The sequence below is a fragment of the Triturus cristatus genome, chromosome 1_2 (assembly GCF_964204655.1).
Source record: "Triturus cristatus chromosome 1_2, aTriCri1.1, whole genome shotgun sequence".
Classification (NCBI taxonomy): Eukaryota; Metazoa; Chordata; class Amphibia; order Caudata; family Salamandridae; genus Triturus; species Triturus cristatus.
Window position 1 is genome coordinate 1,009,657,410 of NC_140580.1, and position 14,006 is coordinate 1,009,671,415.

Consider the following 14,006-nt stretch of genomic DNA (forward strand, 5'->3'; position numbering starts at 1 on the left):
AGAAGGAACGACCCCCCTCATCTTTACCTTCCTAATTCTATGATCACACAGTGTTTTACGATTACTAGATCTAAGCTGCCTTGTGGGTTGATACCATTTAAGTTTATCAGTAAGGTAAACCGGCCCCAGTCCGTGCAGGGACCTGAAAACCAAACACAGCATTTTAAACGTAGCCCGTTTCCTTACTAGAAGCCAGTGTAGTTGGCGTAGAAGCGGCAGAGAGGGAGTTCGCGCAGGCTTATCAAGAGCAAGGCGGGCGGCAGTATTTTGCACTACCTGCAATTTGGAAAGAAGATCCTCCCTAATTCCAACCAGTAAGGAGTTGCCATAATCCAGGCAGCTCATTAGCAGTGCCTGGATAAGGGTCTTTCTAGCACTCAACGGGATCCATGGGAAAATCTTCCTCAACATCCGCATGGTCCCAGAACACGAGGAAGCCAGTGTTTTCACTTGTGTCTCCATTGAGAGCTGGTTATCTAGACTAATCCCTAAGTTCTTCGCCCAACTTCTAGGGACGAGGGCCGCACCCAGTTCTGGTGGCCACCAATCTGGAGTCCATAGATCTGCAGCTTTGCCAAACAGAAGAATCTCGGTCTTAGAGGAGTTTAGTTGTAAAAAATGACTCCTCATCCAGTCTGCGATGTTAATCATACAGGTTGCAAACTTAGCTTTCGTTTCGGCAGGGTCATTACCGATGTTTATGATCAGCTGCGTGTCATCGGCGTATGATATGGCCCCAAAGCCACAGTTCCTGATGATTGAGGATAGAGGGGCCACATATAGATTGAATAGTGTGGGGCTCAATATAGAGCCCTGTGGCACCCCCTTGTCCACCAATACTGGAGATGACATATAAGACCCCAATTGAACAGATTGGGATCTGTCAGATAGGTAGCTCTGAAACCATTTGAAGGCTAAGCCACCGCACCCACCTACCGCAATCTGCTCAACAGTATATTGTGGGAGATGGTGTCGAAAGCTGCCAATAGATCCAGCAACACCAGCATGACCGGAGAGTCCCCATCGAGCAGCAGCCTGATAGTGTCCGTGACTTCGAGCAAAGCAGCCTCAGTGCTATGTGATGTGCGAAACCCTGACTGAGTAGAATCTAATATCTTATTCTCTTCTAAATAGTTAGAAAGATGATGATGTATAATAGATTCCATGATTTTAGACCAACATGGAAGAAGAGAAATAAGTCTATAATTCTGAACCTCTGTAGGGTCAGCTGATATCTTTTTAAGCAGCGGCTTAACGCGAGATATTCCATTTACTCTGGAAGGTTGCTGTTGCTAACGACATGTTACAGATGACTGCCACAGTGTCTGCAAGAATAGGAGACAATTCCTTCATGACCCTAGGTGGCAATAGGTCCAGGAATGATCCTGACTTGGTTTTGGCCAACAAAGCCCCCACCTGAGAACCTGTGATGATAGGAAAATCATCTAGGCTAGGTGAACAAAAAGCTGGCCTAGGGACCAGACTATCATTTATATTTTTATTTCCCTCAAAAGCATGATATATTGTGTCAATTTTGTCGGTGAAGTGGGACGCTAACGCATTACAAAACTCCTGCGTAACTGGCGGGAGCGAGTCATTTGCCCGCGGGCAAGTGAATTCTCTCAAAATGCTAAAAAGCTCCCGTGAGGTGTCCTTAGCCTCCATAATCCGGGTACCTAGGTGAGCTCTCCTAGCCTTATTACAGTTATTTAGATAAGATCTATGGGCTTCGCGATAACTATCTCTGTCGGCAACTGCTTTAGATTTTCTCTATCTTCTTTCTAAAGATCTACAACTGGTATTCTCATTTTTTAATGCAGCAGTGTACCATGGCACGGGGGCTGTTCTAGCCGAAATTCTTATCAATTTCACTGGTGCAATCACGTCAAGAGCCTCAATAATAGAGGCTTCAACTCTCTCTAAGGCTAGATCGCAGTCAGTCTCGCCCAATGATGGAAGGGAGTAATTACAGCTAAAGGAGGAGGCTGTTACTCTTTTCCAAGCTCTACGTACTTCCGTGCGCTGCTTAGGTCGTTCAGGCGGCCTCAGCGCAGTCCAGTGGAAGCAAAGTGCGAGACGGTCCGTCCAGTCCACTTCCATCGGGGGATCTACTCTCAGGTCTGACATGTTGGAAAAGATAGTATCCAAAATATGTCCGGCCCGATGGGTAGGGCTGGTAACTCTAGAGAGGAGCTCAAAAGATTCCATACTTGCAAGCAAACTTGCTGAATCACCATTGGAAAGAACTTCCAAATGGTGGTTAAAACCCCCAACCAATAAAAATGTAGTTGATTGCAATATAAAAGGGGCCAATCTTTCAGGGAGAGCAGTACAAAAGCCCCTTTTTCACTTTTTGAAGCATTTTTCAAGCACTTTCCTTAGTGGAGGTGGATTATAAAGATTTTAATCCGAAGAAGGTCTAAAAAGACAAGCCTGGCCTACATAGTGAAAGTACTTTGGGATTTTAGGTCACTGGGAAGGGCACAGTATGCCTTGTTTTGATATAATAGCACCCAACCCTGTAGGCTTACAAGGCTCTCTTAGGGGTGACTTTAGAATATATGAAAATACTCTTTTCCTACATGGCAAAGGTATTTTCTCCTACCATGGGTCACTAGAGTGCATTTACACTGCAGCCTAGCCAGATCTCAGTGGTGCTCCTGGCAGAAATATATGTTTATCATATATGGAGGTGTTGTAAATATACATTGCAGGCCACATGTGACATTTAACTTTCTATGTAATATCACTTAAATCATAATTTACAGTTGACTTATAAGGGAGGACATTACAGTGTAGAGCACATGATTTAGATGGGAGGCACGGGCACTTTACTGCTGGTTAGCAATGGTAAAGTGTGCAGGGCCCTAAAGCCATCAAGAACAGGGTCCAGCAAAAGGTACAAAGGCTAGGGTGACCATGGAGAAAGGGCAGATTTGCAACACCCTTTCATTGATCTTCTCTTCATTTTCGGTTTTATATCATTTAATTAAGATGAGGGACACTTGTAAAAGTTAGATACCAACATCAGCTTTGAAGATGACTGCAGACTGCCACTGGTCACCTCCATAGCAATTTCAGATAGGGGCTTTTTTGAGTTGTAAAATAATCCATTCAAGAATGGCACTTGTACAGACTGGAGACCACAGGTGGTGGTATTCTACAGGCGAGTTCAGACCTGGCTCTTTGAATTCTGCAATGCATGTGGTCCTTTCATTCATCAGTCACCTTCCATCTCATATTGGTGTCCATCCCTCTGTCTCTGGTCAGCCAGTTTCTATCACCTTTTGCAGGTACCGTTTTAATTGGTTTTGCCCAGACTGTATTCCAGAAACTTGTAGATGTTGTCACATGATATCTGAGCGGCTCTGTGTTTTCTATCTACCAAACACCGGTTTCATTTCTAGGTTTTGATGTCTGGTTTCTGTGTCTTTTTTCAGGGGCAGCTAGGTCCTCTGGGATCCAGAGGGCATCAAGGTTTGCAAGGTCCTGTGGTAAGTCTTTGAATTACCTCCTACTTTTATAGATTCATGGATTCAGTGCAGTTCTTTTTGTATCATTAAAGTTGAATCGATTAGTTCTTTCCTTTGGTGTAACCTCATGGATGTTTGTATTCATCACACGTGAACAAGGTAGCATCAACCATGTAAACTTGCTGAGCCTACCCCCAGAGGTTTCTGCATGCAGAGGCTTGTGTGTACGCTGGTGCTGAGACTGCACCCTCTTGGTGACTGCAGACAGTGTCCAGGAGTGAGGGTCAAGCTGAAGTGCAGCAGTTCAAGGGTCTGATGAATGTATTCAGGCTTCCCTTAGGATGTTGAGTCCTGTACAGACAGGTAATGGCCTTGTGGCCCACATATAACCCCAGTGTCACAGGTTCAGCGTATGCTGCAACTGAGGAAATAAGAGAGCCATCCACTTGAAGCGTTCCTCATGCCCTAACTGAACATCTCCATTTTATCATAGTGGTTCGCATTCCTGCACTATTCTGTGTTAATGGATTAGATAAAGACACATTCCCTAGAGATCTTTCTGCAGATCTCAATAAGTTAAGGCCTCGAGGCATTGTGATTGGTTGGTGCCTACCCAGGAACTAGCCCACTTCCTGTCATGTCAGATACTCCCATCAGACACAGACTGACCTGGGGAAGCAGCCATGCCATGGGTGAACGGGGCAGGGACAGCAGATTGTAAGAAGGTCAAGCACTTGTCCACCACAGGCGGAGCCTCCACTCAGGCATGTGGGATTAGTCCTATGGGAACAAGCATTGGCCTAGCCATTAGGTCTCGCTTTTGGGACCTTATAAGTATTTAGTTATGCAGCACAATATACTTGGTGCAACAACAACTGTTGCATAGCTAAACACTTATAAGGTCCCAAAGGCGAGACCTATTGGCTCTGCCAATGCTTGTTTTTCTAGCAAGGCGCCAAAGCTGTATTGCATGACTAAATAATATTGGCAATGCCATTAGGTCTTTCTTATAGGCAAAACCTATTGGCTTTGCCAATGATTTTTTAGCTTGTTCTGCCCCTAGAGGTGGTCTTGTCGTTTGGGAACTCTTGAAACTACTCAGCAAATTCGGTACCTCTTATGACCAGTGTGGCCGAGGTAGTGAATTGAAATTGAATGAAAACATCTCCACTGCTTTTCTCGTCAGACATAGAAATAATCAAATTCCTCGCTCGGCCTGATGCGGCTGAGACTGCCCTGCTCAGCTTGACTTTTAAAGGCACCAGCGCAATGTCCTAATCGGTCCATTTATCTTGTACAAGCCAATAGCATCATTGGCAGCTCCTGTCCAGTCAATGTTTTTCCCTTTTTTGCATGGCTTCCCAGTAGCCTTCAGTGCGGCTAGACCACTGTGGTGCTCTGTTGGGAAGTGGAAAGATAACCAATGGCAAATAAATATTTATTCCTCAGAAATGCCTTTATATTTCACCAAGGGGACCAAGGATTAAAACATGAAAATAATGGAAAAAGATGTAATACTTCTTACAAACAGTGGTAGTGGTCTGTTTTATCGTCTCTCTTTGATCGAAGTGTTGCAAGTGCAGTTTTGTGGGTGAGGGAGGATTCTAAAAAGTATTTTTAAAACCATGTCTACCTCTTACAAGTCCAGAACAAGCATTGGCCATGCGCGCGAGAACAAGCATTGCGGCACCGGCGCTTTACTTTGAACATTAAAAGTAAGCGCGGGTGCCTCGAATATAGCAAAAGTAAAGAAAAGATGTTTTTTTCTTTTTCTTTACTTTTGCGAAAGTGAAAGTCATCACAGTTCTAATGACCCGTGAAAGACTGCTGACGGCCAGCTGCGCGCGTGCACGCTCGCGTGAACGCAAGCGCTAGGCCAGCCAGCAGCACTTTGAAAACTCATCTACTAAATGTCTCTCTGAGCAACGCATGCGCGCCGACTCAGCGAGACCTAAAAATGGGCCTTCCATCTAACATGTTAATTAATCTACATTGATGAACGATGTCCTCGAGCCTTCAAACCCAGTCTCTGGAACAGCTCTCCCCGCACTCATCGTCCAGTCACGGCAACAAAGAGGATGAACTGGCTGTTCCACAAGGGTACGGTGTTCTGCATGTCTCGACTCTGAGTCCTAGACTGAGGTCTGCGCGGCCTGCTGCGGTTAAAAGATGAGGTAATGAAGAGTTTGAAGGGGGAGAGCCTCCCTGTTCGTCTCTAGACACCCGCTCCCCCATGCCTGTGTGCATGATGCACAGTTTGCCTTTTGGAAGTGGCTGTGGCGTAATTGTCAGGGACGCACCAGAAACCGTCACCTTGATCTGGCCTTGATTGGATGTACCTAGTTCAGAGATTGGATATACCTAGTTCAGTGACAGCTGCCCGCCTACCCAGAACCACATGCGGGTCTGCAGGTCAGGATCAACAGCTTCAGTGCTACTAAGCCATTAGTGAAAAGGGAGGTCGTGAACATCAGGATTGAGTGAACTGACATAGATGTATGTGGCCTGGCAAGACAGAGGAGGTACACGGGAAGAGCTGTGTATGTCTCCTACAGGTCAGAATCAATGTACAAGGGAAGAACTGTGTGTGCCATGTAGGCTAGGATCAAAGTATGCATGAAGCGCTGTGTGTATCCTGCAGGTCAGAATCAAGGTACAAATGAGTAGCTGTGTGTTTGTGTGTGTATCCTGCACGTCAGGGACCTGTTACGTAGGAAGAGCTGTGTGTGTCCTGCAGGTCTGGATTTAACTGTATTGCGAGAGCTGTTTGAGACCTGCAGGCTAGGCTCAAGGTACATATGAAAAGCTGTGTGTCTTGTAGGTCAGACTCAAGAAGGGCTGTGTGTGTCATGGAGGTCTGGATTTAGCTTTGTTTGCAGAAGTGAGTGTTGGTTCCTACAATGGACTAGCATGGGTGCTGCAGGACACGATTGACATGCACTTGCAGAAATGTGTGCACACCCCTGTACTAGAAAAGTAGGGTGCTCTACAGGTCAGAATTGAGGTACACTGCCGAGGAGTGTGGGGCCCCAAATACCACAACTGCAAGAAGTCCTGCTCGAGTTTGATTCTGGTGGGTGTTCGAGCAGTGGTATAATAGGGCGTTTTCCAGGCACGGATTGAGGTTCTTTGATAGAGCTGTGTGGGCCCCAGCACAATCCCGGCAGGGTGGGCTTCATCTCAGGATAGAGTAAGGTCGTCCATGGGTTCAAGCGCTGGACTAGGAGGGGAGCAGAGGGTGCAGTGATCTGTAGCCTTCTGTATGTGAATGCCTGTGCTTTGGTACAGCTGTTCATTTCTAATACAACAGTGGACTGGCAAAACGGGGCTGCGCCCCGGGACTAGGGTACATTGGTAGAGATGCAGTGTGGGCGGTAAAACTGGAGCATTACCGAGAGATGGTGCAGGCCAGAATTGGGGTGCATTGGTAGAACCAGCGCTGTGTGGGTCTGGATACTTTCACAGATGGGTTACCAGGTGCCAGTGCTGCTTACAGTAGCTTCTAGGACTCCATTATTTAAATTAATGATTTTATTTCGGTGAAACAACCTACCGTGCAGGTTTGTACGAATGGCGTGTGTTTAGGGCCTCAAGAGCCCGCTGATCTGCTTGTCACCACAAACCTACAGTTTATAATGTGATTATGTTATCGGTGGATGGTATCACTGCTCGTCAGTGCGGGCTGGGATACTGAGCCTCAAAGCCTCCCACTGGTCAGCCTGGCCTTTGCCACGCGCTCATGCACTGTCTGCACTGTCTGAGAGGCCCTCTCTCTGCTCTTGTACTCCCTCTGCACTGTCTGAGGTCCCCTCTCTCTGCTCTTGTACTCTCTCTGCACTGTCTGAAAGGCCCTCTCTCTGCTCTTGTACTCTCTCTGCACTGTCTGAGGTCCCCTCTCTCTGCTTATGTACCGCCCCTTCACTGTCTGAGATCCCCTTTCTCTGCTCTTGTACTCTCTCTGCACTGTCTGAGAGGCCCTCTCTCTGAGAGGCCCTCTCTCTGCTCTTGTACTCTCTCTGCACTGTCTGAGGTCCCCTCTCTCTGCTCTTATACTCCCTCTGCACTGTCTGAGGGGCCCTCTCTCTGCTTATGTACCGCCCCTTCACTGTCTGAGATCCCCTTTCTCTGCTCTTGTACTCTCTCTGCACTGTCTGAGAGGCCCTCTCTCTGCTCTTGTACTCTCTCTGCACTGTCTGAGGTCCCCTCTCTCTGCTCTTGTACTCTCTCTGCACTGTCTGAAAGGCCCTCTCTCTGCTTATGTACCCCCCTTCACTGTCTGAGATCCCCTCTCTCTGCTCTTATACTCCCTCTGCACAGTCTGAGGGGCCCTCTCTCTGCTCATGTACTCACCGGTCTGTGTATCCCTTACTTTCAAGGGTCTGATTGGATCCCCAGGCGCCGTCGGACATCCTGGAGAGTGGGTAAGGAATGTAATCTCCGCTTACACCTCATTTTATGTATAAAATGTGGACGAAAGTTAAGGAAGGGGGAGGTGGGGAGGAAGACTCGCCCATTGTCCGTATTCTAGAATGTTCTTTTGTTTGGTGGATGGCTTGGGCTCGAGGCTTCTTGTGACATCACACGCTTCAAGGTTCCATTACCGTGAAGTGGCAACCCCGTCCGAGACACCTTGTGAAGCTGTTTGAGGGCGCACATGACAGGGCACAGCCCACCATCTCTCTGGTGGTCTATTCACTGACTTCGGCGGCGTCCCGAAATGCCAGGACGTCGAAAAAAGATCAGACAGTGTCACACACACATCTGGGCTCTTCCTGGAGGTAATGCCTGGGGCAGCGGTAACCAGACGCGGGGAGCAGACATGGAGGCATTTATTGCCATTTGAAGGCACTTATATCAATTGGACTCACTCAGGAAGCTAAAGCGTCGCCCCCGGGTCTACTTCAGCCCCCCCCCCCCTTAAAATGATTCCTCTCAGCAGTGACTCTTTTACTAACTGCGACAGGAAGTGGGTGTCTTCCGATCCCGAGTAGACTCCGCGACCTGGCCGCCGTCGTCCACTCATCGGCCTCCATGTTCTCAGAGCTCGAGTTACTTATGTTGAATTTACAAAATTTCACAGCGCAGAGGCCCCACCCATTCTCACCCTGTCGTATCCCCATATGTCAGATGTGTGCATGGCCTGTCAGACCGGCTGGGTATCTAGGAGTTTTGCTAAACACGTGTTTGGATCGTTTGCTGATCACTGCCTACTGCAGTGAATGGTCCTGGTGTCACTGGGCTAGATTCGGGTGGATTCCAACCGTTTTTCACCATTCCACCGGCTGTATAATAAGCACCATAACATACAGACGCATGATAACATTTGGCGTCCCCTGCAGCAGCACTGAGGCCTGCGGCCATTAAAAAATGTCCTTGTTAAGAATTTAAAAGGGACTGGAGGAGGGGGGGGGGTACCAGTAAGGTTGTGCTCTCTGGGAAGGGTCGAAAAGCATGAAGCAGTCGTTCTAGGGCAGAGGTAAGAAGGTCTGGGACGTGGGTTAACATGGCTTTGACATGTGGGAGAGTCCAACATGGGTAATGGATTGTCCACTCTTCCCAAGGACAAAGGAGTGTTGTGCCCGGGTTATGGGTCGTCCTGCGTGGTCATTAGAGGTGGATTTGGCTGAAAGAAGGTGTTGATACACCCATGCCAGAGTGAATCTGGTACACAAGACTGGCTGGCTTGAACAGCCTGTGCACCCTGCTGTAGATACCCGAGACACTGGGCTGACCGGCCATGCCTGAATGCAGCCATTAGGCTATCATCAGCCACTGTGGCTTTATTGAGGGCGAAGAGCCGCCCCCAGCTCAGCGCCAGCTGCTTCTGCTTTCGAAGGCTAGGGACCCCCTACATTACAAGCAGTGGACCACCCCAGGGCATGTCTGACACACACTCATTGGTTCTCTCTTTGTTTATAGGGGAGAGCAGGCCCGCACGGAGACAAGGGGGACTTCGGACCCAAAGGCGACAAGGTACATTGGTAATTCTGTTCTTGAGGTGGGTGGAGAAGGGTAGTGGTGTGTTTTAGTTTACTAAAAATGCTGTAACATGCCTGAGGTGTCAATGTGAATCGAAGCCCAGTACAGTTCCGCAAGTATGCCTCACAGTGATAGGCAGCAGGGCTATAAGTGGAATGAAAAAAGTGAAGGGGTCTTTAAAAGGGACATCACCTGTCTAAAAAGGGCATGGCTTAAAGACGTAAACTAGTCTGTCTGTGATGCCCATAGTATTCCTCTTTGAGCCTTCTGTTATTGCATCTAGAAATAAAACACAACTGCTGACATATTCCTAAAACTGTACAGGACAATTGGCTTTGCCAATGATCTTTAGCTGTTTAAGATAAATGAGTTAAAACGTTTTGCTGTAAATAATATTGTGAATAATATTGTGAGTATTTCAATTATCTCGACATTTCATCCATCTGCATATCTTACACCTCATCCCTTTCCTTTTCCGCGCCCTCTTTTCACTCTCTCCTGATAGCACTTCCTCACATCATCTTCACTTCACCACCCGCTTACATGTAAGCACTGCATTTTCTTTTACTTTTGCCTGGTCGATATTTGGACAACGGTGTACCTCTTCCACTCACATTTGCACTTATTCAGCTGCGAATGGAACACGTGACCAGTCCACCATGCACTCTGCAGAGAGACCAAGGATTGGAGGACCATGTATGCGGAACCCATTTTTGATCCACTGACAGACATTGTGAGAAACTCACGATCCCTTCAGCCTCAATTCCAGAGTTCTCAATCGACCTGTTATAAACTCCTGGATGCGACTCAGTTCAACGTATGCAACATACAAGAGGCAGGGTCGGCTTAATGGTGGTACGACCGGTGCAGTACCACCTGACGCTGTATCTCCTGTGGGGTGGCTGTTTAGAAATAACTTACCTATAGGTCTAAAAGCACCTGCTACAGAGTTCCTTGTGTGTCCAGCAGTTTTCAGGCAGCAATAAAAATGTAAATGTAAATGTATGTGTCTTGTAAAGCGCACTGCTGCCCTGAGGCGTCCTGGCGCTGTAGACCGCTGGGGAACCCGTCCTGGCTATCCCTGTGAGATGGTCCCTCTAGGGTATCTCCAAGGTGAAACCAGGCATCCCCAGCGAATGTGGGGGGCCGTTGTGGAGATGAGGCAAGCTAATGCCCAGAGTTGCCGAGTGTGTTCCTGGTTAGAGTAGGTACCGAGGCGAGAATTATCGAGTCCGTTTCGACCCTGGTCCACGACCCTGCCGCGTCAGGAATTGAACCCTGGTCCCTGGCCGATTCTCTGCTTACGGATCTGCCGCCTCTAACCAGTGAGCCACACCTCTCCACTAAAAATGTCAAGATAAATCTGCTAATTAGTGTTCTTGATAGAGAGGGATGGAGTTTTGTCTAGTGGCAGTTTTGACTTGTCATAAACTAGCTGACCCGGTTAATATGCCTGCTGTAAAAACGTATACCATGCAGATCACAGTATACTGTATTTTGTGTGAATATCTCAGTGGTTATTGATTTTGTCACAGAGATCCTTTTGTTCTTGCAGTTCATAAGTTACAGTCCTAATATAGCACAGTGACCTATGAAATATCATCAAAGAGCCACATGCAAACTGCATGCTATAGGTTAGAACTTTGTTTTTCCCCAAGTGTCTAATTATCCTAGTAAGTATGGGTAGAAATACATTCTTATTAGTGAAGTTAACGCTAACAACTGAGGTATCCTGTGTTTGTGCTTCTCCAGATCAAGCACTCTTAAAAAATGCCTACCAATATGGATGACATTTGATTCCTACACCTTGTTATCCCTTTTGTCTTATGTAATATTTGCTGTAGACTGATTTACAGACGTATGATTCATTGTCTCTTTATAACGTGTGTCTGATGTAAAGTGCACTGACATCATACACTGATGTGAGTAGCACTAAAAAACTAAATGCATGTAAGAGAGGGTATGTAGAGAAAGGAGGGGCACTGTTGGGGGGTGGTAATGAGGGAATACGTGGAGAAGGTGGTCATTGGAGGGGCACCAAAAAAGATTAGTGCATCTGACGCCACTAGCACTAAAGCCGGCCCTGACAACAGTAAAAAGCGAAATGGAAAAAAATACAAAAAACAACATCCTGGAACTAGCTAATACTCCTAGGGAGTGCAAATGTAAGTAAAACATCTGAAATATAAACAGGAACTAAATTGCTGACATTGATTACCTTAAGGTTTTTATGTTAATTGTTCAGAAATAAATCAGTGTTAAACTTTTTGCCAATAAAGCTAAGGACATGAATATAGGGCCTGATAGGGAGCAGTTTTAATGTCTTGTTTTAACTACTGCCAGGTCTGAGACCTGGAAGGGCCCATCCCTCTTAAAACCATGATGGGCAGCATCATCAGCCTCAGAACTACAGCTATTGTTACTGGATGTAAAGCTCTGCTGGACTTACATGTTCTGCATTATCCCACCATCTGGAGGCAGCACTAGAAATATCTTCTTCTTTACCAAAATCGATTAGGTTAGACATGATGTTAGGCCTTTTCCTAAGGTCTCTGGGGCGGGCAGTCTTAGGTAACTGTCAAAAACAAGATTTTTCAAGACTTACAGGATGGCAAGATAGGTTAGTAAAGTCACTCTGTGGGTACAGGAGTGGTCACGGATGTACCTGGCGAACCATTCTTAATCCTTGAAACAGTTAAGTGGCTCCTAGATACAGATAGTGGTATGCTTCTCCTAGGCAGCTAGCAAGGGTGACCTTATAGCTCCTAAACAGAGTCAGACCATCTACATGCCCTTTAGGCCAGACTTATAGACACCTGAGTCTTAGGTCTCTCATACAGATCCAATGACCCCTGGAAACAGTAGTCCAACATTTCTCACAGGTAGTATTCCCTCTGCAGTGCAAGCAGCAAGAATTCTACACAGGCTTCCAAGACTTGGTCTCAATGTGGTATCACCACATTTTCTGTCAGTGACTCTTCTGTACTGATGCATAGGCCTCCTTGTCGATCCCCAATATTGAACAAACTGCTGACATAGAAGTGGCAATATTTATCTTATTCTGGGCATTAGACCTGTCCTGTCATGAGGTTTGCACTCTTTGGAATTCTTGGAGGTCCTCTAATCCTGGGAAGGCATTTTGCTAGCTCCATCTCCTCATGTCCAGATCACACAGCCCAGGTTTGCAGTTCTCAGACATAACATGGGGTGCAGGCTGTATTAACATGCCCAAGGTGCTGCTTCTACATGAAAATGAATATAGTTGGCTAATCGCCTACACCCAACTGGTTTCTGATAGGGCCCAGGAGATTTATATGTGCAGATTTCAGTGATGGACATCGGTAACTCAGCCCAAATGCAACCACTATAATGGACATCACATGTGTGTCGGTGTCCAGGGGACTCCAACCCTCAACAGCCAAGACACACATGAAACCACTTGTGCACACAGATGCACAGGAGCCACCCATGCATGATCCAGACAATATGAAAGCAAACTAAACAGGCTCTTCCTGGGGCTCCATTAACCTTTTTCCCTGACAAGTTGGTACTTCCAGGGGTGGGATTATATATGCATATTCAACATAAAGATACCCCTCCCCCCGGCAATTACTATAGTCCAGAGAAATGTTAATAAATATCGCTTTCATGTATGGAAGGAAACACAATAGAGGTAATCAATTATTATACATATATCACAGTTAATTCTTCTGAAATTTAATTGTCAAAATTCATCAAGTAGAGACAGGTTACACATACATAGGGACATAAAAATACAACAAAATGTAAACTATCAACACATACTGGTAAAACAAACGTTCATTGGGCTTTTTAACACAGCCTTGATCAGCAAATGTGCATTAGACAATACTGAAAATTAAAGTCCAGCCGATGATAAAGAAGTCGGCATTTCGGCCCCTTTATCAATTTACCAGGACCATCATCAGGACTTTTGTGTTAGTGTGGAATCAATTCTGGTCTCACTGCTGAAAAGAGGTTGTATCAAAATCATTATATTACCCTATCATCAATTTTAAGTCAGGTTACGAGAACCTATGCTCCATGCATCATTCATACGTTATATAAATAAAGTTCAAATGGTGAGTGTGTGTGTATGTGTGTGTGTGTGTGTGTGTGTGTATATATATATATATATATGAAGAAATATCTCCAAAACCTTCTATAGTAAAGGAGCCGGCACTCGTCATCATGGGTTTGCTCCCGTTTATTATGTCAGTCACATCAGACACAAAAAACAGAACAGGCACTGGAGGGACGCGTTTCGGCAGACACGCTGCCTTTCTCAACCTAAAATGCGCCATATTGATGCTCATTTTAAAATCTCCATGACACTAGAGATAGAAGATGCACTATTGTTTGCAACGATGGGGTTAACACAGGCACGTGGGAAAATCATAGTTATTAACATTTCTGCACAACTACATTATTCCAAACATGAGTCACAACAATGAAAATCCTGCAAATAAAATCGCTTTTGGATAAATTCACTAGCTGTGCTGGTCAAAGTTATGCAAACAATTCCACTTATTGCAC

General features: G+C 46.1%; 1 protein-coding gene across 4 annotated transcripts in view; it reads left to right on the forward strand.

The window, feature by feature from the left end:
* LOC146868589 (uncharacterized) overlaps positions 1 to 14,006 on the forward strand; it is a 1,503,661-nt gene that overhangs the window by 745,798 nt on the left and 743,857 nt on the right. For all 4 annotated transcript variants that reach the window (XM_085611695.1, XM_085611716.1, XM_085611705.1 and 1 more), the window contains 3 exons: positions 3,441 to 3,494; positions 7,850 to 7,894; positions 9,393 to 9,446. In XM_085611695.1, coding sequence (XP_085467821.1) covers positions 3,441 to 3,494; positions 7,850 to 7,894; positions 9,393 to 9,446 — 153 coding nt within the window. The remainder of the gene's footprint in view (positions 1 to 3,440; positions 3,495 to 7,849; positions 7,895 to 9,392; positions 9,447 to 14,006) is intronic.